This window comes from Mytilinidion resinicola, assembly GCF_010093595.1.
Source record: "Mytilinidion resinicola strain CBS 304.34 unplaced genomic scaffold BDZ99scaffold_40, whole genome shotgun sequence".
NCBI classification, from domain to species: domain Eukaryota; kingdom Fungi; phylum Ascomycota; class Dothideomycetes; order Mytilinidiales; family Mytilinidiaceae; genus Mytilinidion; species Mytilinidion resinicola.
This window is the reverse complement of record NW_022985476.1, coordinates 100,720-127,384: the sequence shown is the minus strand read 5'-3', so window position 1 is coordinate 127,384 and position 26,665 is coordinate 100,720. Positions and strand designations below refer to the sequence as shown.

The 26,665-nt window shown below is 52.6% G+C and overlaps 12 protein-coding genes across 12 annotated transcripts; 6 read left to right on the top strand and 6 right to left on the bottom strand.

The window, feature by feature from the left end:
• Window positions 1-742: 742 nt before the first annotated feature.
• On the bottom strand, window positions 743-1,501 carry BDZ99DRAFT_403549 (uncharacterized protein; the record flags this gene model as incomplete). The annotated part of the gene is made up of 1 exon (XM_033716347.1): window positions 743-1,501. A coding segment is annotated over one exon (759 nt), but the record flags the coding sequence as incomplete, so codon positions are not given.
• Window positions 1,502-4,202: 2,701 nt separating this feature from the next.
• On the bottom strand, window positions 4,203-5,297 carry BDZ99DRAFT_528500 (uncharacterized protein; the record flags this gene model as incomplete). Its single annotated transcript, XM_033726377.1, has 1 exon — window positions 4,203-5,297. One exon carries the CDS (start codon window positions 5,295-5,297, stop codon window positions 4,203-4,205), a length of 1,095 nt encoding a protein of 364 aa, XP_033568354.1.
• A 951-nt stretch (window positions 5,298-6,248) lies between these two features.
• BDZ99DRAFT_577666 (transcriptional adaptor 2) lies at window positions 6,249-8,387 on the bottom strand. The gene is made up of 2 exons (XM_033728728.1): window positions 8,116-8,387; window positions 6,249-8,046 (listed from the first exon to the last, which is right to left on the bottom strand). The coding sequence occupies exons 1-2, from the start codon at window positions 8,206-8,208 to the stop codon at window positions 6,583-6,585; spliced, it is 1,557 nt and encodes a 518-aa protein (XP_033568353.1). The 5' UTR covers window positions 8,209-8,387; the 3' UTR covers window positions 6,249-6,582.
• Window positions 8,388-8,550: 163 nt separating this feature from the next.
• On the top strand, window positions 8,551-11,284 carry BDZ99DRAFT_469715 (serine/threonine-protein kinase YPK2/YKR2). The gene is made up of 6 exons (XM_033721565.1): window positions 8,551-8,792; window positions 8,850-8,996; window positions 9,044-9,830; window positions 9,885-10,300; window positions 10,348-10,712; window positions 10,762-11,284. Exons 1-6 carry the CDS (start codon window positions 8,771-8,773, stop codon window positions 10,960-10,962), a joined length of 1,938 nt encoding a protein of 645 aa, XP_033568352.1. The 5' UTR covers window positions 8,551-8,770; the 3' UTR covers window positions 10,963-11,284.
• Window positions 11,285-11,846: 562 nt separating this feature from the next.
• On the top strand, window positions 11,847-14,171 carry BDZ99DRAFT_469713 (Phosphoglucose isomerase). Its single transcript, XM_033721564.1, has 6 exons — window positions 11,847-11,970; window positions 12,025-12,572; window positions 12,648-13,181; window positions 13,238-13,486; window positions 13,534-13,808; window positions 13,863-14,171. Exons 2-6 carry the CDS (start codon window positions 12,073-12,075, stop codon window positions 13,961-13,963), a joined length of 1,659 nt encoding a protein of 552 aa, XP_033568351.1. The 5' UTR covers window positions 11,847-11,970; window positions 12,025-12,072; the 3' UTR covers window positions 13,964-14,171.
• A 165-nt stretch (window positions 14,172-14,336) lies between these two features.
• On the top strand, window positions 14,337-16,059 carry BDZ99DRAFT_469711 (uncharacterized protein). Its single transcript, XM_033721563.1, has 4 exons — window positions 14,337-14,621; window positions 14,709-14,724; window positions 14,919-15,012; window positions 15,065-16,059. Exons 1-4 carry the CDS (start codon window positions 14,461-14,463, stop codon window positions 15,760-15,762), a joined length of 969 nt encoding a protein of 322 aa, XP_033568350.1. The 5' UTR covers window positions 14,337-14,460; the 3' UTR covers window positions 15,763-16,059.
• A 449-nt stretch (window positions 16,060-16,508) lies between these two features.
• On the top strand, window positions 16,509-17,095 carry BDZ99DRAFT_403528 (PR-1-like protein; the record flags this gene model as incomplete). The annotated part of the gene is made up of 2 exons (XM_033716346.1): window positions 16,509-16,648; window positions 16,732-17,095. Coding segments are annotated over 2 exons (504 nt in total), but the record flags the coding sequence as incomplete, so codon positions are not given.
• Window positions 17,096-17,256: 161 nt separating this feature from the next.
• Window positions 17,257-18,446, bottom strand: BDZ99DRAFT_469710 (ClpP/crotonase). The gene is made up of 2 exons (XM_033721562.1): window positions 18,094-18,446; window positions 17,257-18,040 (listed from the first exon to the last, which is right to left on the bottom strand). The coding sequence occupies exons 1-2, from the start codon at window positions 18,341-18,343 to the stop codon at window positions 17,460-17,462; spliced, it is 831 nt and encodes a 276-aa protein (XP_033568348.1). The 5' UTR covers window positions 18,344-18,446; the 3' UTR covers window positions 17,257-17,459.
• Window positions 18,447-19,651: 1,205 nt separating this feature from the next.
• On the top strand, window positions 19,652-21,311 carry BDZ99DRAFT_469708 (taurine catabolism dioxygenase). The gene is made up of 4 exons (XM_033721561.1): window positions 19,652-19,926; window positions 20,003-20,344; window positions 20,453-20,827; window positions 20,894-21,311. The coding sequence occupies exons 1-4, from the start codon at window positions 19,710-19,712 to the stop codon at window positions 21,046-21,048; spliced, it is 1,089 nt and encodes a 362-aa protein (XP_033568347.1). The 5' UTR covers window positions 19,652-19,709; the 3' UTR covers window positions 21,049-21,311.
• BDZ99DRAFT_469707 (ribose 5-phosphate isomerase) lies at window positions 21,112-22,260 on the bottom strand. The gene has a single exon (XM_033721560.1). It carries the CDS (start codon window positions 21,921-21,923, stop codon window positions 21,438-21,440), a length of 486 nt encoding a protein of 161 aa, XP_033568346.1. The 5' UTR covers window positions 21,924-22,260; the 3' UTR covers window positions 21,112-21,437.
• On the bottom strand, window positions 21,957-22,560 carry BDZ99DRAFT_528491 (uncharacterized protein; the record flags this gene model as incomplete). The annotated part of the gene is made up of 2 exons (XM_033726376.1): window positions 21,957-22,454; window positions 22,507-22,560. 2 exons carry the CDS (start codon window positions 22,558-22,560, stop codon window positions 21,957-21,959), a joined length of 552 nt encoding a protein of 183 aa, XP_033568345.1.
• A 2,552-nt stretch (window positions 22,561-25,112) lies between these two features.
• On the top strand, window positions 25,113-26,487 carry BDZ99DRAFT_456328 (RTA1-domain-containing protein). The gene is made up of 4 exons (XM_033718474.1): window positions 25,113-25,448; window positions 25,549-25,675; window positions 25,745-26,182; window positions 26,274-26,487. Exons 1-4 carry the CDS (start codon window positions 25,253-25,255, stop codon window positions 26,428-26,430), a joined length of 918 nt encoding a protein of 305 aa, XP_033568344.1. The 5' UTR covers window positions 25,113-25,252; the 3' UTR covers window positions 26,431-26,487.
• The last annotated feature ends 178 nt before the right edge of the window (window positions 26,488-26,665 follow it).

Genomic DNA, 26,665 nt, shown 5'->3' with positions numbered 1-26,665 from the left:
GACTGCGAGCATTCTCTCTTGCTCTTTCCGTCTCGCGCTCGTCCGCGTCCTCGTCGTCCTCTTCCTTTGCTGACTCCATCTCGCCCCAATAGGCTGCGGAGTCGTCTTCTATACCTGTTTCTGAGGAGATTGGGACAGCGGAGTCGAGGAGGGATGTTGGGGGTGGAGAGAGTGGGAGGATAGTTGGAGAGGGAGCGCGGTTGAGGGCTGGTTCGGAGTAGGTGGGTGGTGGAGAGGGGGGGCTCGAAAGTTGTGAGGAAGCTGGCGGTGCGGTCGCTGGGGGTTGTGACGGCGTTGAAGCGGACGATCGAGGCCACTTGAGGTACAGGAGATTGAGAGAGAGACTATTTCGTGCGTTTGATGGGCGTGCAGTGTCTGTGTCCTTCGATGTTGCGATGGGAGCGGCGCTTTTCTCCTCGTAGGATATGGCGGGTACATTTGGGTCCTCGACGACAGCATCGCTATACGGAAACGCTTGCGCTTCTGATACCTTCTTCTGATGTGACGGTGTCTCTCTCGTTTCTTCGCTGACGTCGTCGATGTTTCCAGGGCTATACTTCGTCGCCGCCTTTGACGAACTCAGACTCCGCCTCGCCAACGGTGCAGAGGTATTCGACAACACTCCCATACTTTGGCTATGCGTATGCGTCCTCTTTTCCACGGGCCCAGGCGGCGGATCGACGGATATAACAACTGTGACCTCACGTCTTGTCCCACACTTCAAACATTCTGTCGTCCGTACCACACTCTTCGTCTGCGTCTCCGAAAGATACGGCGGCGCATCAAACCGAATCTCAAACCTATCCGCCCTCCCCTCCGGCCTCACACCCTCCATGACACTCGACTTAGGCAGCACGACGCCCGTCCCCGTTGCCGCAACTGGCATGACCGCCTCCACAGGCCCGTTGACAAGATGCTCCACAAACGGCACCAGGTTCAGCTGCGGCGTCCTCCTCATCCTCTCCTCCACCTCCAGCCGAAGCTTATAATCTTGCAAACTGTGTAAGTACCGGAAATACTTCGCAAACATATCCCCATACCACGCGCGTACCTTCCTCCCTTGCTCCACCAGATCCGCCGGGCTTTTCGCGTAGGTCGGCCACAGCGCATCCATCAGCGTCTTCTCCTTCAGCGCCTTCCGCACCATCAGATCCTCGCGACAGCTCTCATACAGCTTCTTCTCAAGCCGCTCGTGCAGGTCGAACCGCGCATACCGCACGATGAGCCCGTGGACAAAGGTCGCGTCGAGCCCGTGCAGGCGGAGGTAGTCGTCAAGGGTGGCGAGGTCTTTCTGGGCCTGCGCGTTGGCGGGGCGGAAGACGGTGGGGGACAGCTCGGTGCCCATGGCGACCCAGCGGCCGGGGTGGGTGGGGATGGCGGTGGCGGTGGAGAAGAAGGAACGGATCGGGGCGTATTCGGCTTTGAAGTAGGTGTAGAGGAAGGTGGTGATGTCTTGGGGCGTGAGGGGCGGCATGGCCATCCCGCGGGGAATGGTGGTCATGGTTGCGATGCGAATTGGTGGATATGGAAGTGAATGGTGGGGAGGATTGGGAAGAGAAAAGTGAGAAAGAAAAGGATATCAAGCTTTAAATTGAACCTTGGTACCTGACGAGGAGGCCACGATACCTCAGGATATAGTGGAGACTACCAAACCTTCAGTTATTGCTGCTGCCTGGGTCAGGTTGCTGTAGATGAGGAAGCTCTTGCGCAGCTGCCACGGTCGGCACGCGGGAGGAACACGACGTGGAAGGCGGAGTACGAGAAGTACGTAGGCCTTGTCAGCCACCCCTAACGCGGGCATTCGTAGTGGCAGAGTGGTGCTGAAAAGAGAGCGGGGAGGCCAATGAGGTGACGTCGTGTGAGCGATCGCCACTCAAGTGTGGCGCAGCTTCAGTTGCTGTAATTTATTTATATTTCGCGACATGATTAGACCATTTCTACCGAGCTGTACTGAAAAGGCTGTCAAGTCGTCCGCCGTAAATTTTGACGCCTAGCTAAACCGTTTAATATATTCAATCCCACGACGTCCCGTCTTCTTCTCTTCTCTCCCCCTCAACCACAACAACCTACATCTTAGTCAAACACTAGAACGAAAGACACGGAAAGATGAGCCTGCTAGGTGGCCAAGCTCCATAAAATCCGCAGATGTCATCCGCTCCACGACTTCATTAGTTTTGACATCTAATAAGTTCCAAGCAACAAGCATAACACGCTGCCGAAATCTCATCAATTGCAATATGGAACACCCCTTCCTCGATTCTGTGCGCAGGTCTCGATTAGATTTCGGAATTTCAAGATCACGAATACTAGATCAAACCAACATTTATATCTGAATACGATTACTAGGCAGGAGTATCGGAACTTTCTGCGTTGGGATTCAAAGTCCCAGCTGTTGGATTTGTCCCTGACGGAGCCTGAATGCTTCCTAATTCAAGATCTGCATTAAAAGCAGCAGCGGCAGCTTCTCCTTCAGCTACAGCGGCCGCTTCTTGAGCGGCAGCTTTGGCCTTTTCTTCTGCCTCGATTTTGATCCCCTTTCTTTTCAGCTCCTCCAGCTTATCCATTGCCTCCGTTAAAGCCTTCTCAAAAAGTTTGCGATTATCCAAAATCCAGTCAAAGCACTCCCCAGAGTTGAAGCTTGAGTAATTTTTGTTGATAAAGCTTACAAATCCATCCGGCACCCCATATCCATGCGCCACTGTGTTCCTAAGACGAGCCGACACATAGCCTAGATCCTCAACCTCCATATATAAGGGCGTTTTCTCCTCAGTGAATTCGTCGTTCAGGGAAGTATCACGAATCACATGGCGTATAATTTCCATCGCGCTATTCAAGCAGACAAACCGTTGAATCATAGCATCTTTAGCCATAAGCTGCTGGATATCGGAATCACCTACAACAAAATGGTCAATCCTGGTAAATTCACCCCGATTAAAGTTCCCTAAGTCATTATACGAATTTATCCAATGGATATGTTGCTGAGCGTACTGAACGACTGCAATTGCCTTCTCGACCTTCTCCATGGGTGGAATTGGTTTACCTCCTGGAACTGATTCACCTCCTGGAACTGTCACGGGGTTTCCGTTGGGCGTGTAGTAGCTGCCTGGACCTCCTGGAACCCCCATAACATCTACTACAGAACCAAGCTTACTCAGAAACCCGGTACCGCCCTTGGGGGCCCCTATAAAGTCGATATGGAGGTCTCTAACCTTCTTTTGTACAGATACCATATCGGATAAGCTCAGGTCAGCCGCGTTGCTGGGAAACTCACCTTCCGGCGGTATAGCTTTGAATCTTTCTCGAAATTGGATTATTTGATCGAAAATATGGAGACCAAGCTTGAAAGCGTCGAGGTGGCCAAGGAGAAGTGAGTTCCGGATCTCGAGATATGATGTCCGTACACTGGCAAAGTCCTCATCTGACATGACAGGTTCCGGATCATCATCCTCGTCCTCGTAATAAGGCGGCGAAATATTCAGGTCAATGTGTTCGTCCTCCATGGATGGTTCCATTTCGTCAACGTAATTGTCCGAAGCTCCCGTCTGGTCCTCGTCCGAATTCGTCGTTCGAATTTGATCTGTGTTCACTGTCAGATCTTCCCATTTCATCGTTTGTATGTGATCCGAGTTCACTATTTGATCCGGATCCCAGTCCCAATTTGTCGCCTGTACCTGATCTGAAATCTTCTCCGGATCTGCCATCTCTCTCAAATCAATCTATGCTCGGGCTTCGCCAAGGAGGTGATATATATATTTGGTACTGAGTTATCTTCGTAATATCAATGAAAAGAATCTCTAGAGCTTGCCAGGTACTTTGCTCACGTTTTTGGTGTCTACAATAACACAAAGAGTGGCTAGGTGATATGTAAATACAAAGCGCTGCACAAAGGCTAATTCCCGAATAAAGACCAATGACGAGCAAGCGAATAAAGAGCATCCCTCAAGCATTGCCTTAGCTGAACCCCTCGAGCGACGAATCAACTCCTAGCCCGTAGTATGACCCAACGACTGAGCTAGTATACCCTTTTGAGTAGGTCACTATTTTGGAGGCATTCATACCGAATTTAAGATCCATGATCAACGCAAATTTCTTTTTGGACGCAACCTGTTGACTGGATAAATATTAAAATTCTACTACTAGCTATTCAAACTTATCACTAGCATGTATAGCTGCATCTGAGAGCTGCCCCCATTACCTCCATTCTAGTTTGCATTTTGAGATCCAGCGCCTTCACTTCTAGACTGAGTCCAAGGATCAATATTTTCGCCGTCAACCCAGTATCCATCTTCATTCCTCTTTTGCCATAAGGCCTTCTCGTGCATTGGTCTTATGGTCTCAATGACCTCATCGAGCGCATTTATAAGATCCTCGTAAATGGCCCATACATGATTCCAGTGGTCCCTGGGGTCAAACGCCTGATACTTTTCCGGAATAACCATATTTGGCACACCATACGCATGCGCAAGTCTGTTCCTTCTAGGCCCCATGCTCCACTCGATATTCAGACAATGGTTGACGAATAAAGGTGCCTTTCTATCCTCTATCCACGCCTTCTTAAGACTGACTGAATCGTTCTTAACTGTCTCGTTCAGAATCTGCACCGTGCTATGAAGACAGATGAAACGTTGATTCATCGCATCTTTCAACGCTAACTTGGCAAGCTTTGTATCACTGTCTATCTCGTCTTCGATATTCGTATACGTTTTTTCGTCGAACCCTGCCCTTTGGCTAAACGTCTTAATCTTCTCCGCGTGCTCTTTAGCATACTTGGCCGTCCACAATACTTTGTTACACGTTTCATAGTCCACCGGAAGATCTCCTGCTGCAACTGACAATGCAGTGCTTTGGACCGTATTAAGAGCCGCATTTGCCCATGAACTGGCACCCGCGAGACCATAGTCGTTCCGAGGTAACATGGCTTCAGCTGCCAGTCTATCTTGTCGGATCTGGTATGAACTAGGAGCGGTTCTAAGTGTTTGGGCCGTAATCACTGAGCCTAGCAGCCGCATGTAAGCGTCTACTGTATCTCGGAAATCCGTCACATCCCCCTGAATTCTAGACGCTTCGTCGGTGTTCTCCACATCTTCTAGGAAGGCGTCCCAGTCCGAAGGAACACTCCTCTTCACCGCTTCGAATTTCGCCCTGAATGCGTCCAGCTCTAGCGGAAGGTCTCGTACTAGTCGTTGGGTGTCTGTCTTCCCTGCCGTTTCTAGCAATTCATCGATCTCGTTAATCATCCCCTGGACAAATGCACCGGGGGAATCGAACCTCGGCCTGGGGCCTGTTGTGGACGCCATATTTTCACCGCGGCGATTACTTCTTACTCTCGAGTACTGGTGAGTCTGTTTATCTTTGCACTTCTGCGGACGTGCTGGCACTATTCGCTGATAGATCTTTAGCGTTTTCGTGCTTCGATGGCGTTGTCGATGTCTGTAATGGTATACAGATACGTTAACCATAGTTATGAGGCATCAGACAAATGGCAGGCACAAAACAAAGGCGAATCGACTAACAATCGATCAAAAGAGATACTCGAACAAAGAACGGTTAGAGCCCCAGATGACTTCCGTAGAGTCTGCCTTCCCATTTGCTAAAGTAACTGTAGAATGATAGTCTGCTGACACAATGACACTTACTCGTAACTAGATCACCATATAGATCTCTAATATTGTCATTAGGACATAGTAATGTTTCGATCTGTGCTAACATTCACTTGTGACTAGAGATGTGGCGATAAGAAAATCGCTGTATTGATCTTGCACTCAAAAATTACCTTTTCAAACCTTCGTAGTCTTTCTATCATCTGCAAGCTTCTCCTATCGTGAAACCACCTTTTTTGATTTCGTTTTGATCGACCCAGCTCTGGCGTGGCCGTGCTCATAGCCCCACCGATCCCAGCGGCCCGTCCTCTCCTTCTATAACCTCAGCTCTCTAAACCGAGTCATTGCCGTAGTCACCTCCTGAGGACTCATGAAGCCTAAGTTGTTAACCTTTGTATTGTCGATCTTCTACGCCTTGAACTAATTTCATGCTCACGTGATCGCAGCATGATATCAGTGAATTGCTTATACCCTCGATGTGTTAAAGCTCGAGATCTTCGCTTAAAGTGACCACGTGATGTAGTGACATCCGTGAATTGTTTATGACATGACGAAACAGTTTGCTGAGAAGAGGTTTATACTCCGCCCCGCTCACGCGGAGGCGCCATCGCGTTGTAGGAAGGCACAGAATCGACTGTAGGACAGGGTCTTGGAACTGCTCTGATTCACGGTGTATAGCAGTATAGATCTCACTTGATTTTCTGATGATGCGCTGGGCCATCCCAGACACCGGCAGACGAGTGATCATAAGTTTTCACAGAAGGAAGATTCAGAGTTACCAAATATTTTGCCACAGCAGCACTAGGAGTACTGGATAAGCATCCTATTTCAGTTGAATAGTGCTACTTGAACAGTCCTATACCATGCCACCCATACCTAAACACATCCAGCCCACGCTCCGGGTATCAAAAGCGTAACGCCATCGGCCCCCGACCGCCCAAAATGTAGGTACTCCGAGCAATGATAGAGTAAGCAGGCGCCCCTACGCCTTGGAAATCCAGCCGCTGTAAACAAAAAAGTCAAACAGCTTGCCGCACTTGTTGGCGTCGATCTTGCACACCTCGCGTGCCATCTTCCTCTTCATGCTGCCGCCCTGCTTCAGCGCTTCGCGGAGCATCGCCTCCTTGATGACCATGTAGGGCTTCGGCATGATGCGCAGCATGCTGCAGACTTCTTGCTCCTCGGGCGTGAGAAGGTGCAGGTCTGCTTGGTTCTCTTTGCCGAACTTGAGCGGGACCGTGTTAGGGAGGGCTTGGATCGAGAATTTTGGCTTCACGTGCGCCATGCCAACACCGTTGGTCAAGCCGTTGGTGCCGTTGACTCCGTTGGTCCCATTTGGGAGAACTCTATCTGGTGGAGGTGTTGATAAGCCGTTGTTCAGGCGCAGTGCCAGTCCCGGCGATGTCAAGGCGGTGGTTGCGGATGGTGTTTCGATCGGCGGGGTTGGCTTGCTGATGCGGCTGGCTGCTAATCGATCGAACTGGCCTACTGGCGGGCCGCGACTCTGTCGTAGCTGCTTCTCTTGCTCGTATTTCTCGCCCGACTTCAGATCTCCAATCTGCAACTGCCTCCATTCTTGCAGACAGCCGATGGCCTGTCTTAGGTTGTGTTCGTACTCCAGACCTTCGCAGAAGCTCTTGAAGTCTTCGTGCTTCATCATTCGCGCGAAAGGCTTGGCTTTGTTCATTAGTTCTCGTTCCTCTTTCGTGCGCTTCTTGTCTGCTAGGGCGTTTTTCTTGTATTCCAGTAGTTTGTGCTCGAATATAATCTTCTTCCTCTCCACTCGCGCGTCCAACCGCGAGTTGTAGATGTCCATCACCGTCATCTTAAGCTCCATCTCTGGCTCTGTTTCCCCCGTTCGTTGGTTGACGCCATCTCCGGGGTCAAACTGCATATGCTGCACAGCTTCCTCGGCTTCGTTGAAATACTCGGTCTCAAACTCCAGCCGACCGGGCATGTAGCCTTGAACTTCGTGACATGCCGGTACACTAGCCGTGGGCTTCTGTTTGGGCGTGGCGGGTGGCGCGTTCCGGGCATCTTCTTTCCTGTCCTCGATCCTCCGCTTCTTGCGAGCCTGGAAGACCTCGCGGGGGACAGCATCGCTGAGCCGTTTGTCGTTTGGACTGGCGTGTTCAGGAAGAGGGAATTTGGAGCTGTTCAAATAGGTGTCGATGTAATGTTGCCGCACCTCGTCCTTCATCCGACATCCGCCAATGTGATCTGCTATGTCGGCCCACGACCCGAGCCCATACGTTTCGGCGCCTTCCAGCAAGGCCAATTCCTCGTCGGCGCCCCAGTCTTCGGTGAATATCGGGATCGAGTGCTGTTCGATGACTTGGAAGGAGTGGGTTTTGGGGTCGTGGTCGCGCGAGAACTTGCCGTCCGCGAAACACGGCACGCAGAGGTCGTATTCGTGGCAGGCGGCGTTTGCACAGCGTATCCGGACCTAGGAGGCGGTTAGTCTTGGCATTCTGCGGTCGGACGAAAGTATGCAGTCCGCGTCGTGGGCACTCACAGTTGCGGTGATGTCGGCGGAGCACACGTCGCAGACGTACTTCACGCCGCCCTCGGTGCCCCGCGATGCCGTCTTCTTCTTGATGAGCCCCATGCTGCCATGCAGGACGTGGTGGCGGTGTGAGGGGGTGTGCGAGGGGTGGTCGGTGGGTTGGCTTGATGCGCCCTCAACGCCCCTCAGCGCGGTGAGAAGGGCAGCACGACGTGGCCGGCGAAGGAGGAGCTCGGGGGCGCGAGGCAGTGAATAGATTCGAGGTTATGGTGGCAACGAGGTCGGCGCAGCGCATGTCGTCGCCAGCCCGCGCTTGGAGGTCAGCGTCGGGCTGAGGCAGCCCTGCAACCCTGACCGCCAAGTGAGCGGCGTTCCGTTGCCAGTCAGGCAGTCCAGTCCGCTGGGCGCGGGCGGGCAGCGAGCGAGCCCGTCTTCACTCAGCCATCAACACTCTGTTCCAGCCGCCTCGCCCCTCTCTGCGTCCTCAAACCCTCCAATCTCGAATCACCACTGATCCCGCCGTGCTCGTTCCCGACACAAGTCTCAGTCGCAGCGCAGAAGCCGCTGAGGCATCGCCGCCCGCCGTCTTGCTCCTCTACTTCCCCCGCCTTCACCGCGCTCGGTCTTACCCCAGAGTGAAGGCCCTCGGGCGACCACCGCAAGCATGTCCTGGAAACTCACCAAGAGTAAGTAGAGGCCGCCTGGCGATACGCTGTTAGAAGACGCTATCTCATTCCCACCAGAGCTCAAGGAGACGCATTTGGCCCCATTAGCGAACACCTTCAGCCGTTCTTCGTCCACCTCGACCATAGTCGCCGACAGCACACCAAAGCCTTCGAGTACCGCGAGCAGCGCGACTCTCGTCGATCCGAAGGACCCCAATGGCATCGGTACGTCTGGCACAATCTGATTCCAGAGACAGTGCTAACATTCGTAGCTGCGTCTGAAGCGAATGCTGCCCCTCCTCCGCCCCCCTTGAAGCCAGGTATTCTCATAGTAACGCTCTACGAGGGCAAAGGCTTCTCCCTCCCTGCGGGTTCCGAGGCTGCCTTTACCACGAGCGGCCACCACCAAGGCTCGCTCTCCACAGGTGGTTTCTCGGTTGCAGGGTCCATGAGACCCAATTCGTCATCACGAAACCAGGGTGGTGTGGTTGGCTCCTATTCCAGCAATCGACCGCAGTCCGCAGCTGGAAGCATCAACGCGGTGCCTACAATTCACGGCCGCTACTCTTCCAAATACCTCCCGTATGCTCTCGTCGACTTTGATAAGCAGCAGGTCTTCATCAACGCCGTGCAAGGTACCCCAGAAAACCCGCTCTGGGCAGGGGGAAACACACAGTACAAATTCGATGTCTCGCGGACAACTGAACTGAACATCTCCCTCTATATTCGCAATCCCTCCGCAGCTCCCAATGCCGGCAGAAACGACGATATTTTCATTGGCACCTGCAAGGTCAACCCCCGCTTCGAGGAGCAACAGCCGTATGTGGAGGACCAAAAGCTGAGCAAGAAAGATAAGGAAAAGGCGGCGGCGGCTCATGCCGAGTCGGAGCGCGGAAAGGCGCAGGCGGGTGCTGATTGGGTCAGTCTTGGATATGGAACAGGTTCTATGAGGATCGGCGTCAACTTTGTCGAGAACCGTCAAGACAAACTGACGATCGAGGATTTCGAGTTGCTCAAAGTCGTGGGGAAGGGCAGTTTCGGCAAGGTCATGCAAGTCCAGTAAGTTGTGCAAGTTTGAGATGTCGTGGAACCGACGTCTAACCAGGGGTGTAGGAAGCGTGACACACATCGTATCTACGCGCTGAAGACCATCCGCAAGGCCCATATCATCTCGCGCTCCGAAGTCGCACACACTCTTGCGGAGCGATCAGTCCTCGCCCAGATCAACAACCCGTTTATCGTACCACTAAAGTTCTCCTTTCAATCACCCGAGAAGCTCTATCTCGTCCTCGCTTTCGTCAATGGCGGTGAACTGTTCCACCATCTTCAGAAAGAGCAGCGCTTCGACATCAACCGAGCTCGATTCTATGCCGCAGAACTACTATGCGCTTTGGAGTGTTTGCACGGATTCAATGTCATTTACCGTGACTTGAAGCCAGAAAACATTCTTCTGGATTACACGGGGCATATTGCACTCTGTGACTTCGGTCTTTGCAAGCTTGACATGAAGGACGAAGACAGGACCAACAGTAAGGATAATCCATATATCATTCTAGGTCCTTCTAACAATTGATAGCTTTCTGTGGGACCCCAGAATATCTGGCTCCTGAGCTCCTCACAGGTGCTGGATACACCAAGACTGTCGATTGGTGGACGCTTGGTGTCCTTTTATATGAGATGTTGACAGGTCTGCCGCCCTTCTACGACGAAAACACCAACGACATGTACCGGAAGATTCTCACAGAACCCCTACATTTCCCTGGACCCGAAATTGTGCCGCCTGCTGCACGCGATCTCCTCACTCGACTTCTTGATAGGAACGCAGAGAAGCGTTTGGGTGCCAAGGGTGCCGCGGAGATCAAGTCTCACTACTTCTTCCACAGCATTGACTGGCGGAAGCTCTTGGAGCGCAAATACGAGCCCAGCTTCAAGCCCAATGTGGTAAGTAACCTCGTTCATCTTATGCTCAACACTCTTCTAATCTGCATAGGTTGATCAACGGGACACTGCCAACTTTGATCGAGAATTCACATCCGAGGCGCCCACTGACTCGTACGTGGATGGACCCATGTTGTCTCAGACAATGCAACAGCAATTCGCGGGCTGGTCATACAACCGACCAGTCGCCGGTCTCGGAGATGCCGGCGGGAGTGTCAAGGACCCGTCGTTCGAAGGCGTTTCGGAGAGATAGACACGGCATTGTGCACAAGCAATTCATCACGATTCCGACGACATTCGAGGCGCAGAAGCGGCAGTTTACTATTCACCAGCCACGCTCGCTGCTGGGCAGTCGTGTACGGGAAGACGATGTTCACATCACTCGCTGCGCACCACGTGTGCCTACCGCTGCGTGACTTGAAGCTGCGGACAGTTCTTTTCTTTTCTCTTTTGGGCGGGATCAATGGCGGGCAGATCTTCTTGTTCATGGCGAGAATTGGGTTTGGCATTCTGGCGCCGGTAGCATCTTGAACACTGCTTTCTTGTAACTATCAAATCCAACACAATACTTAGAGCATGCTTCAGTCCATGATATAGCGTGAGGTAGCCTGACCAGGCAGCTGGTCTGTCATAGCTTTTCTTCGGCTTGCCCAACTACTAAAGCAACCAATATAGTGGCGAGCAAGTGTGAACGGACGGAGATCCAAGTCGTAGCCAGTACATCTTCCTGCGAGCGGTATCGGAGGTTCCCTTTCTTGATGCATGAGCTGGCCGTGCGCACACATAGAGCGCATTGTCGTGAGTTTCAGACGCAGATGATCCTCTGGATAACTCTTCCGCACACTCGGTGTCTCGGAGGTGTACAGCATTACGTGATGTTGGAGGAGTGCTTAGTGAGGTTATTCATCAAGTTAGCTTGTGGGCTTTGCTGCGGTATAATCCATTATGAATGCAATCATTCAGTGAACGGCCTGACTCTTGCCGTAATGTTCAGGCCCAATTGAAATATATGAGTGTCCTACCTTTGTAGGTGCTCAAGGACCAGTGTTGTGAACGGATCCCCCCACACTCTCCACTTCGCCAACAAAAGGTGCCCCGCCAACAGTTGTCATTTCCACCCATCTCTCCAGGCACTTTCTCCCCCAAAACATCACGACACCTCCGACCACCCCACCGCAGAACTCTCTACTATACTTACTTTTCTCGCCAATTGACCTCTGTGAAACTCCGGCTCTTGTAGAATTTGCTGCTGAAACCCATCGTGAGCCTTTGATACCCCGCACTTGCTGTGTTTGTCTGTTGTTGACCGCCCCAGCTTTCAGTGTAGCTTCTCCCCTTTCCTCAACGGCTATAACTCGACAAAATGCCGGGCTTCGCTCAAGCAAACGAACTGTCGGCATGGGCTTCCCTTCAGGAGCACCACCAGAAGCTCGGAAAGGATATTGTGCTCAAGGACTACTTTGCCCAAGACCCCAAGCGCTTCGAGAAGTTCTCCTTCATCTTCAACAATGAGGCGGATAAGTCGGAAACACTCTTCGACTTCTCCAAGAACTTCATCACCGAGGAGACAATCGGCCTTTTGGTGAAGTTGGCCAAGGAGGCAGACTTGGAGAAGCTCCGGGATGATATGTTTGCAGGCGAGAAGATCAACTTCACCGAGGACCGTGCTGTGTACCATGTTGCTCTACGCAATACCTCAAACTCGCCTATGGCAGTTGATGGGAAGAGCGTTGTCGAGGGTGTCAACGAGGTTTTGGACCACATGAAGGAGTTCGCGGAGCAAGTGAGGAGTGGAGACTGGAAGGGCTACACGGGAAAGAAGATGAGCACTATTATCAATATCGGTATTGGTGGTTCTGACCTGTAAGTTCCCGCCATCAGCACCCAAAGAAAGCCGGCTTTGGGGGTCCAGGAGAGGAAAGTACTAACAGACTATAGTGGACCTGTCATGGTCACTGAAGCACTCAAGCCATACGGTGACCGCAGCCTCAAGCTTCACTTCGTCTCAAACATCGACGGCACACACATTGCTGAGGCTCTCAAGGAGTCGGACCCCGAAACCACTCTCTTCCTTGTTGCCTCCAAGACCTTCACTACCGCAGAGACTGTGACTAATGCCAACACCGCGAAAGCATGGTTCCTCGAGCATGCCAAAGACGACTCCGCGATTGCCAAACACTTCGTTGCTCTATCAACAAACGAGTCCGAGGTCACCAAGTTCGGAATTGACAAGAAGAACATGTTTGGCTTCTCTGACTGGGTTGGAGGGCGTTACAGCGTGTGGAGTGCCATCGGCCTGAGTGTGGCGCTATACATCGGGTTCGACAACTTCCATGAGTTCCTTGCCGGTGCTCATGCCATGGACAAGCACTTCAAAGAGACTCCTCTCGAGAAGAACATCCCTGTGCTGGGTGGTCTGTTGAGCGTCTGGTACTCTGACTTCTTCGGAGCGCAGACCCATCTCGTTTCTCCGTAAGTCAAGCTCAGTAGGCAAAGGCTCAGAAAGTGTATGCTAATTGTGCCTGTAGGTTCGACCAATACCTTCACAGATTCCCGGCTTACCTTCAGCAACTCTCCATGGAGTCTAATGGCAAGGCCATCACTCGAAGTGGTGACTACGTCAAGTACACCACTGGCGCTATTCTCTTCGGCGAGCCAGCAACCAACGCCCAGCACTCCTTCTATCAACTTCTTCACCAGGGCACCAAGCTCATCCCAACTGACTTCATCATGGCTGCTAAGAGCCACAACCCTGTGGAGAACAACAAGCATCAAAAGTACGTGCCCGTCTTGCTGGTAAAGATCCCCGTACTAATTATCGCAGGATGCTTGCGTCTAACTTCTTCGCTCAAGCGGAAGCCCTGATGGTCGGCAAGACTCCCGAGCAGGTGAAGGCAGAGGGCGCAGCACCAGAATTAGTCTCACACAAGACCTTCTTGGGCAACCGTCCCACGACTTCGATCTTGGCGGATAAGATCACCCCAGGCACATTGGGCGCCCTCATTGCCTACTACGAACACCTGACCTTCACCGAGGGTGCTGTCTGGAACATCAACAGCTTCGACCAGTGGGGTGTGGAGCTGGGCAAGGTTCTGGCCAGTAAGTATCCCCCGTACGTTTGGAGAAAGATTCAAGTACTAATAAGCTGCGCAGAGAATATTCTGTCCGAGTTGAACGATTCTAGCGAATCCACGAAGCACGATGCTAGCACGAGCGGCCTCATCAATGCTTTCAAGAAGAAGTCGTCCTTGTAAATTCAGAGTGTGGAGATCAGGCAACGACTTCCCTAATGTGTCACGACTGGGCTGGTGCGGAATGATGAAGGGTCACTAGACGGGTAGTATATAGTTTCAGATTGAAATTGATAAGTAAAATACAGTGCTGTACAATCCAAGGCGTCCTCGAATTTTGATCGTGAAGATCGATCGTTGTTACAAACTCGATGAGATATAACGAGACGGTGGAAATATCGAAACTCACTATTCAACTTAGACTTGCTACCTTACTATGAGGATTAAGCGGTGCTGAAAAACTCCATATAAAAAGTCCCTTGTTCTTAGAATAGAACCTAGAATAAATTTCACGCTTGTGAAAGGATCGCCTCTACAAACCAACCTGTTGCTTACTAGCATCCCGCCAACCAGCACCACAAACAATGTTCCTCATATGAGGTCTACGAGCCCAATCGCGTGCTCCCTCATACCATAGTCCCCTCTTTTTTCCCTCGATCCTAACCTCCTCCTCGCCCACGATGTCGCGCTCGTCCTACTCCCCATGGCTGGCCTTCACCGTCGTGTACACGTTCTACATTGCGCTGGCCGCGGCGGTGTCGAGCCAGGAGCCGCTGAAGCTGATTGAGAAGAGCTATGTGGCTGGCGAAGCGATTTCTGTTAGCTGTTTGAATCGGACTATGTATGTTTTGAGCTTGGGTTGGTGGTGTTGCACGCGATCTGGACACTGGTCAACCCTCTTGCGTGGACAATAGCTAACGAAGTGTAGAGATACTGGTGAACATGTAAGACCCTTTTTATACTTCGTGGATTGGAGGCCTCTGCACAAGAAAGATATGGGGCAAACGACATTGCTGGAGATTTTAGGTGCTGTAAAAGACATAGGAAGCAAAGATGGGATGGATAGGGCCAGGGACAAAATCGCAATGAGGGCTCTAGAACATCATGAAGAAGAGAAGCTAACATTATGGGTGCCAAGATTACAGACGAGCAAGGCCAGCTGGAATACATCCCCTTCCCAACTTGCAACGAAACCGGTCGACCACTCGAGCTACACTTTGGGATAGAAAAAGGTTCAATACACCCCAAATCCCCCCTCGTAAAGTTACTAACCAACCACCCCAGAAATCAACTGCACAATCGAATTCATAGACGACGCCTTCTTCCATCTCCTCGAATTCTACGTCCACAACGACGCGCCCCTAACCTGCCGCATCCCCTCACGGCCTTTGCCCTCCTCCATCCTCCCCTCCTCCTCAGGCACGGGCACTGGCGCCGCTCCTCCCGCGGACGAATACACCGTCTCGGACGAGTCCACGAAAAAAGGCGCCATGGGCACCCAATCGACCCTCTACACCCCCCTCATCATGGCCCTCGCGGGCACGCTCCAGCTCTCCCACCTCCACATCTCCAACGCGCTCAACCTCCTCGTGCACGCGGCGCCGAAGGCTATAGCACCAGGCACAATCGACGCGGCGGCTGCGTACTCGGTCTCTGCGCACACGCGGCAGGCGAGGGTGTCGATTGGGGACCCATTGACGTTACAATTCAGCGTGCGGTGGTACCCCGGCACCGTCTTGCCCAGCGGGTGGAGAGGCATGGGCGGGCACTTATACACGAGCACGATTGTGTATTGCTTGCTGAGTGCGGGCGCGAGCGCAGCGATATGCGTGGCCTACTTCAGGGGCGTGGAGCTGCCGCGGAGGCTGAGGCGGTATGCGAGGGATAAGGCGTATGGAGGGGGTGGGGGAGGGTATGGGTTGCCGGTTAGTAATGGGGGCGGTTACAACGGGTACGGGTATGGGGTTGGCAAGAGGGATTAGGGAGCCTTGGGGTGGTGGTGAATCAAGAGCTCGGAATGTAAATATTGGCTTATAGGGTTGGAGCAGAGTGGAGCAGGACCATGGTCGACTCGGACTACAGGGCGGGCTGGATTTGATGAATGCTGGGTTCATGATCATTTTAGAGCAGCATTTTCAGGTCTCAAGTAGTTCGTGTATATGTGTTTTCTTGTTTGCGCTGACAAGCAGATTATAGGGAGGCTAGCCTTTTGATCTTCATAGCAATTGTATTCTGGTCAGCAGCTCGAATTCTAGAACCACTTTGCTAACGGGTCGCCCCACTAATGTAGACGAACATGAACTCTGCGAAATCGCTGAAGGATATAAGAATCGAAGGAGAATATCAAGCTACTTGAAGGAGGCTCTGATCGCTTTTTCGCCCATCTTATGCGATATATATGATTGTACTCTCCAAGCAAGAAGCCAATACCATTAACTCCACACGCCCTGCTCCCATTATTCCTCAGAAAGGCCTCTCCAACATGCCCAGTCTCTGGAAGATGAGGGCCCTCAAACTCATCATAGCCACCTTTATTACTCTAGCATCGGCTTCTGTCATCCCACGCAGGGAGCCTGTATTATGGGGAGGCCACTGGAAAGTTTGGGATGGCTACGTTTGGATATCTGAGGTGAGCATACATCTTCCGTTCTTGCCGAAGACCAGTCCATTGAATCGTTTTACTAACCACACTTGTTAACCAAAGTACCCCTCGCACGTTCAGCCCAAGCCGGTAGGCTACAATGAGCGAGCGCTCAAAGCACACAACTGGGTTCGCGCCCAGTACCCCATTCCACTGATGACAATCGACGCCAAGCTCACTGAAACGGCTATAAAAGCTGTCCGGACCTGCGTCTTCGCACCCAACGCGTAAGCTACCCACCCTTTTTTTTAAAAAAAAATAAAAATAAAAACCCCCAAGTCCTACCCACTAACCCAACCCGCCTCCCCAGCAAAATCGACGGCGGCGGCTACGGCCAAAACATCGCCGTCAAGGCCTCCTTCTACGGCGTGGACAGTGTCATCCAAGACATATGGAACAACAGATCGCACGAGGCTGCGTTCGCGCCCTACCTCGGCCAGGCGACGCCCTGGGACGGCGACAACAAGACAGACGCCGACCCGCGGGTCTGGGGTGTCTACACGCAGCTGATCTGGCACAACTCGACGCGCGTGGGGTGCGCGACAAATTTCTGCGCCCAGCTGCAGAAGTTTGAGGACGGCAGCCCGGCGTTTTACACCGTCTGCCATTACCAGGACCCGGGGAATGTGAAGGGGCAGTTTCATTTGAATGTGTTTGAGAAGAAGACAAGATAGGGGGTATGTTTGGGCTGGTTCAGCTCGAGTAGTCGAGGCGGAAAGGGGCCAGGCATTATAAGGGCCGGAAGGAGAAGTTAGGGCAAGTAAGAAATGCAGAAGAGGCTAAGGAGCACGAGACGATACAGGAGGTGACGGCGTAGCAGTGGTGGGAGGAGATGAGGAATGGGATGTTGGCTAAGTATAAACATTTGACCGACGATGAAAACTGGTAAGCGAGAAACGTGAAGAGATATCGCGTGCTAGTAGAGCAGAAATCTAAGAGAATGCGGAAAACATTCTCAACGTTCTCTTTTGCCTAGAGGCTGATATTAGATTCCGCTGCTTATATACGAACCCCATTTTTGTTTTAAACTTCGCCAGCTCACAACTTCGACGCTTTCCACTTCGGCTGCCTCTTCTCCACAAACGCATTAACTCCCTCCCTCATGTTATCTCCTGCTAGCAGCCTCGGATACCAAAGCTCCTGCCACAGCCTTGTGCCCTCTTCCGCGCCCACCCCTTCCCAGCCAATCTTGACGCCTTCCCGACTCACAATGACCGCGTCAGGGCTGTTCTCCGCAATCAACTTCGCCAGCTCTACGGCACCACCCACCACGTCGTCCACGACCTTGTTGATCAACCCCCACTCGGCCGCCTCTTTTGCTGGTACCACGCGCCCTGTCAACGCCATCTCCATCGCCCGCGGCCGCCCAATCGTCCGTACGAGACGCGGGAGCGCGCCTGCAATGGCAACGACGCCGCGTTTGACTTCGGGAAGGGCAAAGGTAGCCGTGGGTGAGGCGAGAACCATGTCACAGTTTATGATGATCTCACAGCCGCCTCCAAAGCAGATACCATTAACAGCTGCAATCACCGGCTTGAGGCCGGTGCGGCGGGAGAGGGCGCCAAAACCGGAGGCGGGCATAGGGCGAGGGGAGGAGGATTTGTGCTGGGTGTCCCATTCTGCGGAACCTATTAACAAGACGGCCTTCTTGTGCTTCTGGGGAAAACAGCACCCTTGAGGTCTGCACCAGCGCAAAATGCACGCCCGTTGCCGGTTATGATTCCCACACTCAGTCCCGGCTCTTCATCCATCCACTGCCACACATCGTGGAGCTCGGCATGGCCGTTGCTGTTGATGCAATTGAGCGCTTTCGGCCGGTTGAGGGTGACGAGGAGGATGTTGGAAGAGGGGTAGGAGAGCTGGGCGTCTTTGATGGGAGGGGGAGTTTTGGCGAACTTTGGGGTCCAGTTTATGGGTGCCATGGCGTCTCAGGGTGGGTCGATGTTGTTGGGGCTATCCAGGCAGACAGCTTGATGGTGTGCGGCCATGATGGCGTTGGTGTTTGCGGGGAGACTGTGGGGAAGCTGGTGGCTAGTTTGGGAGAGACACCGAGGCTCAAGAAGGGTGCGGAGGAGCTTTTACTGGCCCAAGCTTCGACAGCACTTCGTTGTCACTAATGACACTCTGGCTTTTCATGAGGTGCTTTTCTCTATTATTTCAAATCTGCGGCTTCATTATCCTCTCGCTTTGCGTTCAGAGACGTGGCTCCTGTGGCCTCCGAGGGCACACTGGGCTGTCTTCCATGATGATTAGCTTCATGGAAAGCCAATTGGAGTATGTCGAGGATACATAATGGCAGACTAACAGACGTCTTCCGTATCAACCTCACCTGCAGCCCTGAGGATGAAAAAAGCAAGAGGAGCCTCATATCAGAACCATACATGCCCGCACTTCACGCAGTCTTGTAGCACTCAGCCTTCTCGCGATTCCATCTTACCGCATTGCAATCGACCTTCTCCCACCACTGCTAAGCCAACCTCGGAGTAAAAGCAACGGAAACGCGGAAGGAGAGTGCAGAGTCTCTGTAGGTATCATATACCATTCAATTGCAGCTTCAGTCGCGCGCAGAGTCGTTTTCTACAGTCTTCGTGTATCAATATTATCCAACATTCCCTGTCAATTGCGTGCTCCCCAACGTCGGCACATCATCCCCATCCCATTCGTCAATGAAGCCATTCAGGGCCTGGATCTTCTGTACCTCTGACTGAGGGGTCTGGTGTCGCCTATCTTTCAGTTCCGCTCGATGTTCCCCAATTGGTCTCGCTCTCGTTTCCCCATTTGCAAGTGGTATTCACTCCAACTACATCCATGATCTCGACTAGGAGGCCCAAGAAACTAGTAACCTGAGGCACGATGGTCCACATAGCGTAAGGCGTGACTTTGCTTAGCAACGAGATGATCCAATCTTCTTTCTCTATTGCAAAGCTCCGAACCCGAGCCGTATACAAGATACGCGAAAAGAAAGAATGAGCTAATCTCAACCACAAATACTCCCGGGAACTCCACCGCTACGCGTGTTCTCGTGATGCCGAAGTCATATCAGACCCCTCTTTCCCCACGTTCACGCCATACTGCCCGGCTATCATCAATGCTTCTAGACAACCATTCTGTAATTCTATCCAGTCACAGCGGACGCCAAACGAACTTTACCCAATGCCAATGCCGACTACCCGGGTCAGTATTGATACTGCAATAGTATAAGTAGTCCGTGCGAGAATGCCTTCTTAGCTGGTAACTCTCCAGAAGATCCATCAAGAAGCCACCAACAACGACTACGAATCCGCAAACATGGCACCTTCCGCAGTATCAGCAGAGCCCGCTATTGACATTGAAGCCAAGAAGCTCAGCTTGAGGAATGGACCATTGAAGTCGGCAGGCCTATTGGACAAGTTCGAACAAGACGACGTAACTCCAGTCATTGGGACCGAATTTCCAAAGGCCAACCTCGTGGAGTGGCTCAATGCACCCAATTCGGATGAGCTTATACGCGACCTAGCAATCAAGAGTGAGTGTAGAGTCCCCACCATCTCTCCCACGTCCCTCTTCATCAACGTCGAGTACCAGCTACTGACACCGCTTAGTCTCCGAACGTGGCGTCGTCTTCTTCAGAGCTCAGGACAACCTCACAAATGAGCTCCAAAAGACTCTCATCAATCGACTCGGTCAGCTCACTGGACGCCCCGCGGCAAACACTCTCCATATCCACCCCATTCTTAACCCCGAGCGCGAACTCGGCGGCGATGACCCCCAAATCAGCACCATCAGCTCTGTCCAGAACAAGAAGATCTACGCAAACACCCAGTTGGACGTCAGCACGAAGAAGCAGAGCAGCAGCGCCGTTTGGCACAGCGACATCGCGTTCGAGCCTGTGCCAGCCGATTATACCAGCCTTCGTCTGACACAGCTACCCAAGACTGGCGGAGGTATGTACAATAATCTCCTATGGCCGTTATCTCCTTCGATGGTCCCATTCAAATCCTCTTTCAAATCTTTCGTACCTCAATCTCGCACCCAATTCTAACATCCCCCAGACACCCTCTGGGCCTCCGGCTACGAGCTCTACGACCGCCTCTCCGCCCCCTACCAAGCCTTCGTCTCCTCCCTAACCGCCACCTTCGCGCAACCAGGCTTCAACGCCGTCGCTGAGCGCGGCGGCTTCAAGCTCTACGACAAAGCCCGCGGGGCCCCCGAAAACGTCGGCGGCGAGCTCAAAGCCGTGCACCCCGTCGTGCGCACCAACCCCGTGACCGGATGGCGCAGCCTGTTTCCCGTCGGCGGCCACGTCAAGTACGTCAACGGCGTGACGGAGCAGGAGAGCAAGAGCTTGCTAGACTGGTTCCTGAAGCTGTTGGTCGACAACCATGATTTGCAGGTTCGGTTCCGGTGGAGGAATGCGAATGATATTGGTGAGTTGACTCGATGCGGTTGTGCAAGTGTGGAGTGAGAAGGATTTTGCTAATGTGCGGCTATAGCGATCTGGGATAACCGTAGCGTGTTCCATACGGCTACGTACGATTACGAGGGGCTGGGTGAGCGCTTTGGGAATCGTGCGGTTGGGCTAGGCGAGAGGCCTTTCTTAGACCCCAATAGTACTTCTAGGAGGGAGGCGCTTGCTGCGAAGGCGTAAGATTGTGTAGCAGTCTTATTTTCCACTGTGTTGTTGTGAGGATGGTTATGCGTTGTCTGGGTGTTGATGTTGCGACTTAGGACTATTTGGTAAGACGACGTAATGGGATTCGGACCATTTGTACATATTGCGCTTTTATGAGTTCATTTCTTACCACGCTTTGTTTTCCTGGTAAATTGAACTCAAATAGATTGATCTCTCTTCTGTTTTAATTTGTATACTGCGTCTGATATCCCAATACCATCCAAAACAGGAGCCACGTTATTTTTTCGCTACGCAATCTCATTGACGACGACGACCATTCTTTCTTCCAACGACACAACCCACAGCGTCCCCCAAATCCCCCCGCTTATTCCCCCTGAAACCGTCTTCCTTTCCCCTCCTTCCCTTCAATTCGCGTAATTCTTCGTCTCATGATCCATAATCGCCTGCACCTTCGCCGCACTCGGACTACTCGTATCAAACCTATACCCCAAATACTCCTTCGCCAGCCGCCTCGCCAGCTCTATCCCCACCACGCGCTCCCCCATACACAGCACCTGCGCATCGTTGCTCAGCACGGCCCGCTCCACGCTGAAGCTGTCGTGCGCCGTGACCGCGCGGATCCCGGGCACTTTGTTCGCGGAGATGGCCACGCCGAGCCCGGTGCCGCAGATGAGGATGGCGCGGTCCGCGGCGCCCGAGGAGATGAGCTTGGCGGCGTCGACGGCGATGTGGGGGTAGGCGGTCTTGTCCGAGGACTCGGGGACGCCGACGTCGGTGACAGAGGCCACGAGGGGGTTCTTTTCGAGGTCGGCTTTGATGGCCGTTTTGTAGGAGACGCCGGCTTCGTCGCTGCCGATGGCGATGCGGAGGGGTTGGGGGGCCGTGGACATCGTGATGTAGAGGCCGTGGTTGATACGTGTTTGCTAGAGCTGGCTCGTGTCGTAGGTTGTGTTTTTCTTTTGGAATTTAGAGAGGGATGAGCGAGAGGCTAGCGCTTTGCCGTCGATTGTGCGGTCCGCGCGGTACTCGTAGGGCTTGGTAGTCAACGATATGGAAGCCGTGCCAGAACTAGCGTTGGGTCGTTCAACGAGCTTAGTCTTGCCGGTGTCGTGGAACGTAACCTTCTCGAAGGCGTGGGAGGTTGTAGTCTTGAGTTCGAGAGAAAGCTGGATGCGTTTCTCGGCCATGATGAGTGGCGCGGTGCAGTCGTCTTTATGCGGGCCGTGTTGGCAATGAGGCAATGGGGTAGAGGGGAAAAGAGCACACCAGCCTCGAGACGGGGCAGCCGGGGAGACAAATGCGGCATCCCGCTCGGATAATGCTGCACCGTGTCTCCACTGAAAGCAAGGAAAATCTGGGGAACCTGGACCGAGCTGTGGCTCCTGGTCTTTATCCTGAGTGCTGTGAGCTTCGTCCTTCTTCTATACCACAGTGTGCATCATGCCCAGGCAGTCAGAGACACCTTTCCTGAACTGACAGCAACACGTTCTTTGCCCTGTCCATTGTGAATGCCACTGCGACGTCCATTGTGAAATACTACGCTTGGTGGGTGCGGGGTGCGGTCGTGAGTCGTCCGCTGTGTTTTTCTATGATCTTTTTCGTAGAGCGCGCAGGGCCTAGGGGGAGTAGAATCGTCAAGTAGGTGTTTGTAGTCTCTTAGATGCGAGGTTAGGACCGTTTTTGATAGTTTGAAGCTCGAATCTGATGGTTTTGTAAGCCTACTGGCCCGTCGGGTGAGATTTCTTCTACCTCCAACCTCTCGAACCCCCCTCTATCTTTCCATTAGCAAGAGATATCCTTCCCATAACTTCTTGAAAAATACTCCTTGGCCAGGTGAATCACCTCCCGGTGTCAGATCTGTTCTGCGGGTTGTGGTTGTTGAGCTATCTTAGAAAAGGTGGTGTTGGCTTCGAAACCCCGAACCAGGTCATTTTACCTCTTCTGGACTCAACACTTTTTGTCGCCGCCAAGGGTTACCGGAAGAGGAAGAGGTGGGCGGTGGCAGAAGGCTACGGAAAAACCTGAGAAGCCGAACCCAATTTTCGAGTCTCCCGCAGTCATTTACGCCATTTCGCAGACAGGTCAACAGCCACACGTCGTAGCACAAATCTGAAAGCGGGACGCGACTCGCCCGGCCAAATACTATTTTTGAGGAAGTCGTGGAGTAGTGATTGCTTCATTTCACCGGGTTAGAGGGGGGTCTACAGCGCTCTACACCTTGAAGCTCACCTTCGGCGCCAAGACTTGCCAGAAAAGGACAGCCCCCAGAAGCCAGATTTTGGAGGCTCGCGTCGGTTTCTCACCTTTTCACAGATAGCTCAACAACCACACCTCCTATCACGGATTTGACACCAGGACGTAACTCGCACGGCTGACTAGTATTTTTGAACAAGTTTTGGAGGAGAACACCTTCCGCGTCGAAATGTTAGAGGTGGGTGCATAGGACTCCACACTTTTTTAACACCCTCGCGACTGCCAAGACTTTCCCGTTCGAGTAAAGCACGTGGCAGGAAGGTGCGGAGAGGGAGATGCGAGGATGACGAACGGCATCACGACGAGACTTCGATAGCCCCAGCCACTTCCTCAACTCGTCCAAACGGTCAAATCTTAGCTTTGGGAATAACGGCGCATGCTTCGAGACCTTCAACAACTCTTTCCCGCGCTCAGTATCAATAGAGAGCACTCCCAAACGCGTCGAATGCGCGAATCCGAACGCCGGGCCGCAAAGAGGGCATACACACCGACCTCTACACATCACACTTACTGGGACAATGTCGCACGGACAGTCAATTGACGAAAAGGGATCAAAGCAGGGAGAAGCAGCACCAGCGGTAGCCCGGGACGAGGCAGCTCATTAGGCCTCACGACCACCGCTTCGTCTCCTCTCAGCGTCCCGACCAAGACCTAATCGTAGAGATCGAAACCGACGGCGACTAGGAGATCCCATAACACAACACTTGTAGCGCAACACTTAACACGGGTTTCTTTCCCGATCTGGCTAAGACACCCATATGAGTTCAGCTGTTATATCCATGTCTCTGGCCGGCGCCGCAAAGATGGCTGGGCGCGAGGTTTCTGTAGGTACAACTGCAGATAATGTACAGCAAACACAACTTTTGGACACGCAATGGGACGGTCAATACTCCTTACTTGTGCTAAATTACGCATCCATTCAGCATGCCCGAAAAACCGCCGCAGTGGACGTTTGACTTCCAGAGGTAGAGCTACAATTCAATCTCGCGCGTGACGCAGAGTGCCTGCTATTGGGTTGGACAAATGTTAGCAGGGATGAGGGCAGAATACCCGGAGATACTCCAACCCATACGGCAACTAATATATCGCAAGTTTCGATGAAGAGGAGTCTTTGAAGCAACTAGCGCTTACAGCTAACGAAGCTTTTCTATGGTGCTGACAAGAAAGTCTAAGTCATGAGATCTGCTCTACGATAGGTTTTAGTATATCTCCAATGAGAAGATCCTACAGCAGACATGATCCATCTAGCCATGGCTGCAGGCAACGGACGGAAGGGCGATCATGGCCTTCAAGAAGGTGGTAGAGCTTAAGATTGACGAGACGAAGTGATCAGGATAGTATTAACACATATGACTAGATTGAGATAATGAGAAGCGTTGCCTTAAATTCTATACAAACTTCTGGTTACAATGGTTTCAAGTCTAGGGATGCGCGAACGCCCAACCATAGACATACTTATTAGATACTACCTAGGTAACAAACTGTCTAGGGTAGGGTGCTATGTTAGCGCGCCAGTCATCTTTCGTACGTAAGACACCCAACCACGGTACGCACGTAAGAGAATCAACACCATCATAAGACCACGGACCTAGGTCGCAGCTCGCACTAATGTCGATTTCAAACCGCTGAAGAACGATGTCCGCGCCTTGTATAGAGTGCACTCGAGGCACTGCTGTGCCAAACCATCTTAGACTGCGCACTCGATTCTCTGGTTTCGACGTCAGAATGGAGACATTTAATAACAGGGTATACGCTATCGTGAGCTATTTCTGACATGAGGAATGAGTATATAATTCGAACAACCTGTTTCTAATCTATTGGGGTACCATTCCTACCAGCCAGTGTTTTCCACTCCAATGTTTCTCTCATATCGTCCGTTTAGACAATAGATTCATCCTCCAGATCTAATATCTCACGCTTCTTTCACCCCTCTCCTACCCCCTGCCCCCTGTCAAAGCCTCCCACAATGCCTGAACATTGCACAAAAGAAACGTGTCCCATCAGCGATACCATCTACGGCTATGCACCCCAACTCGCTGCCGACACCGCCTTCCTCGTCATCTTCGCCGTCAGTATGGTCATTCATGGCATCCAAGGCTACCGATACAAGACCTGGACTTTCCTCATCGCTATGACAATCGGGAATCTGTGTGAAGCAATCGGTATTCCCCGCTTCCTCCTCTCCCGTCCCTTCCTCACCGTCCCTCTCCCCGGATTCTCTCCAAACTCTCAAAAAAAAAACGGAATGCTAATTGATACCAGGCTACGGCGGCCGCATAATGCTCCACTCTGACCCCTTCTCCGACTCAGGCTTCAAACTCCAAATCTGCCTCCTAACCATCGCTCCCGCCTTTTTCGCCGCCGGGATCTATCTCACGCTGAAGCACCTGTACGCTTCCCCACCCCCATCACCCACAATCCAAAGCTCGTCTCCCACTAACCTCCTCTCCTTCCCCAGTGTCCTAACCTTCGGTCCGGCCTTCTCCCGCCTCCGCCCCTCCCGCTACACCCACACCTTCATCTCCTGTGACGTCGTCTCCATCATCCTGCAAGGCGTGGGCGGGATCCTCGCCTCGATCGCCTCGCAGCCCGGCCCGCTGATGACGTCCGGCAACGACACCATGATGGCGGGGCTCTCGTTCCAAGTCTTCACGCTGCTCGTCTTCGGGCTGCTGACGGCCGAGTACTTCACGCGCGTGCGCACGCACCGCGGGGAGCTGAACCCCGCGACAGAGCCGCTGCGCGCGAGCACGCGGTTTCGGTGTTTCCTGGTGGCCGTGCTGGTGGCGTATACGGCGGTGTTGTTGCGGTGTGTGTATCGGATTGCGGAGATGAGTAAGGGTTGGGGGAGTACGATTATGCGGGATGAAGACTTGTTTTTGGGGCTAGATTCGGGGTGAGTTCTCTTTCTTTACTTGGGTTGAGCTTTTTGTGGTGTGGTGGGATATGAAGGCGCTCTCGCGCATAAGGCTAACAGGAGTGCGTAGGATGTGTGCGCTGGCGACGGTGTTGCTGAATGCGTTCCACCCCGGGCTGTGCTTTGGATACAGCATGAGCAAGACGGGCGAGGTAGAGAAGTTGGGGTCGGCGGACTCGGAGAGGGGTCCTGTCGTTGCGGGAGAGAACGAGGAAGAGGCAGCTTGATGGAAATTAGAGTTCACAGTAATGTGTTTCTGTAGAGAGACGGCGTAGAATAGACCCAGCGCATATATTCTACCCACTGTTTCGTTCTATGCCGCTGAACAGTCCGGCTTGTGGATACTCGTGCGATTACACAGGACTACCACATTAATCCCATCGTACCACCGACGCATGAACCCCTGACGGATTAGGAGCGAGGAAGAAAAGGAGGGAGGGACCAACTAGGATTGAATACACG

Excerpts from the sequence above, each read along its gene's own strand:
- BDZ99DRAFT_469715 (XM_033721565.1), top strand. The coding sequence starts at position 8,771 with ATGTCCTGGAAACTCACCAAGA. Across the intron at positions 10,301-10,347 it reads GGACGAAGACAGGACCAACA|CTTTCTGTGGGACCCCAGAA; the intron begins GTAAGGATAATC and ends AACAATTGATAG. Across the intron at positions 10,713-10,761 it reads CCAGCTTCAAGCCCAATGTG|GTTGATCAACGGGACACTGC; the intron begins GTAAGTAACCTC and ends TAATCTGCATAG.
- BDZ99DRAFT_456328 (XM_033718474.1), top strand. The coding sequence starts at position 25,253 with ATGCCTGAACATTGCACAAAAGAAACGTGTCCCATCAGCGATACCATC. Across the intron at positions 25,449-25,548 it reads GAATCTGTGTGAAGCAATCG|GCTACGGCGGCCGCATAATG; the intron begins GTATTCCCCGCT and ends AATTGATACCAG. Across the intron at positions 25,676-25,744 it reads TATCTCACGCTGAAGCACCT|TGTCCTAACCTTCGGTCCGG; the intron begins GTACGCTTCCCC and ends CTCCTTCCCCAG.
- BDZ99DRAFT_469713 (XM_033721564.1), top strand. The coding sequence starts at position 12,073 with ATGCCGGGCTTCGCTCAAGCAAACGAACTGTCGGCATGGGCTTCCCTT. Across the intron at positions 12,573-12,647 it reads GGTATTGGTGGTTCTGACCT|TGGACCTGTCATGGTCACTG; the intron begins GTAAGTTCCCGC and ends AACAGACTATAG. Across the intron at positions 13,182-13,237 it reads CAGACCCATCTCGTTTCTCC|GTTCGACCAATACCTTCACA; the intron begins GTAAGTCAAGCT and ends TTGTGCCTGTAG.
- BDZ99DRAFT_469707 (XM_033721560.1), bottom strand. The coding sequence starts at position 21,923 with ATGTCCACGGCCCCCCAACCCCTCCGCATCGCCATCGGCAGCGACGAA.
- BDZ99DRAFT_469711 (XM_033721563.1), top strand. The coding sequence starts at position 14,461 with ATGTCGCGCTCGTCCTACTCCCCATGGCTGGCCTTCACCGTCGTGTAC. Across the intron at positions 15,013-15,064 it reads ACACTTTGGGATAGAAAAAG|AAATCAACTGCACAATCGAA; the intron begins GTTCAATACACC and ends CAACCACCCCAG.
- BDZ99DRAFT_469708 (XM_033721561.1), top strand. The coding sequence starts at position 19,710 with ATGGCACCTTCCGCAGTATCAGCAGAGCCCGCTATTGACATTGAAGCC. Across the intron at positions 20,345-20,452 it reads GCTACCCAAGACTGGCGGAG|ACACCCTCTGGGCCTCCGGC; the intron begins GTATGTACAATA and ends AACATCCCCCAG. Across the intron at positions 20,828-20,893 it reads GAGGAATGCGAATGATATTG|CGATCTGGGATAACCGTAGC; the intron begins GTGAGTTGACTC and ends GTGCGGCTATAG.
- BDZ99DRAFT_469710 (XM_033721562.1), bottom strand. The coding sequence starts at position 18,343 with ATGGCACCCATAAACTGGACCCCAAAGTTCGCCAAAACTCCCCCTCCC. Across the intron at positions 18,041-18,093 it reads CGCTGGTGCAGACCTCAAGG|AATGGGACACCCAGCACAAA; the intron begins GTGCTGTTTTCC and ends TAGGTTCCGCAG.
- BDZ99DRAFT_577666 (XM_033728728.1), bottom strand. The coding sequence starts at position 8,208 with ATGGGGCTCATCAAGAAGAAGACGGCATCGCGGGGCACCGAGGGCGGC. Across the intron at positions 8,047-8,115 it reads CCGCCGACATCACCGCAACT|GTCCGGATACGCTGTGCAAA; the intron begins GTGAGTGCCCAC and ends ACCGCCTCCTAG.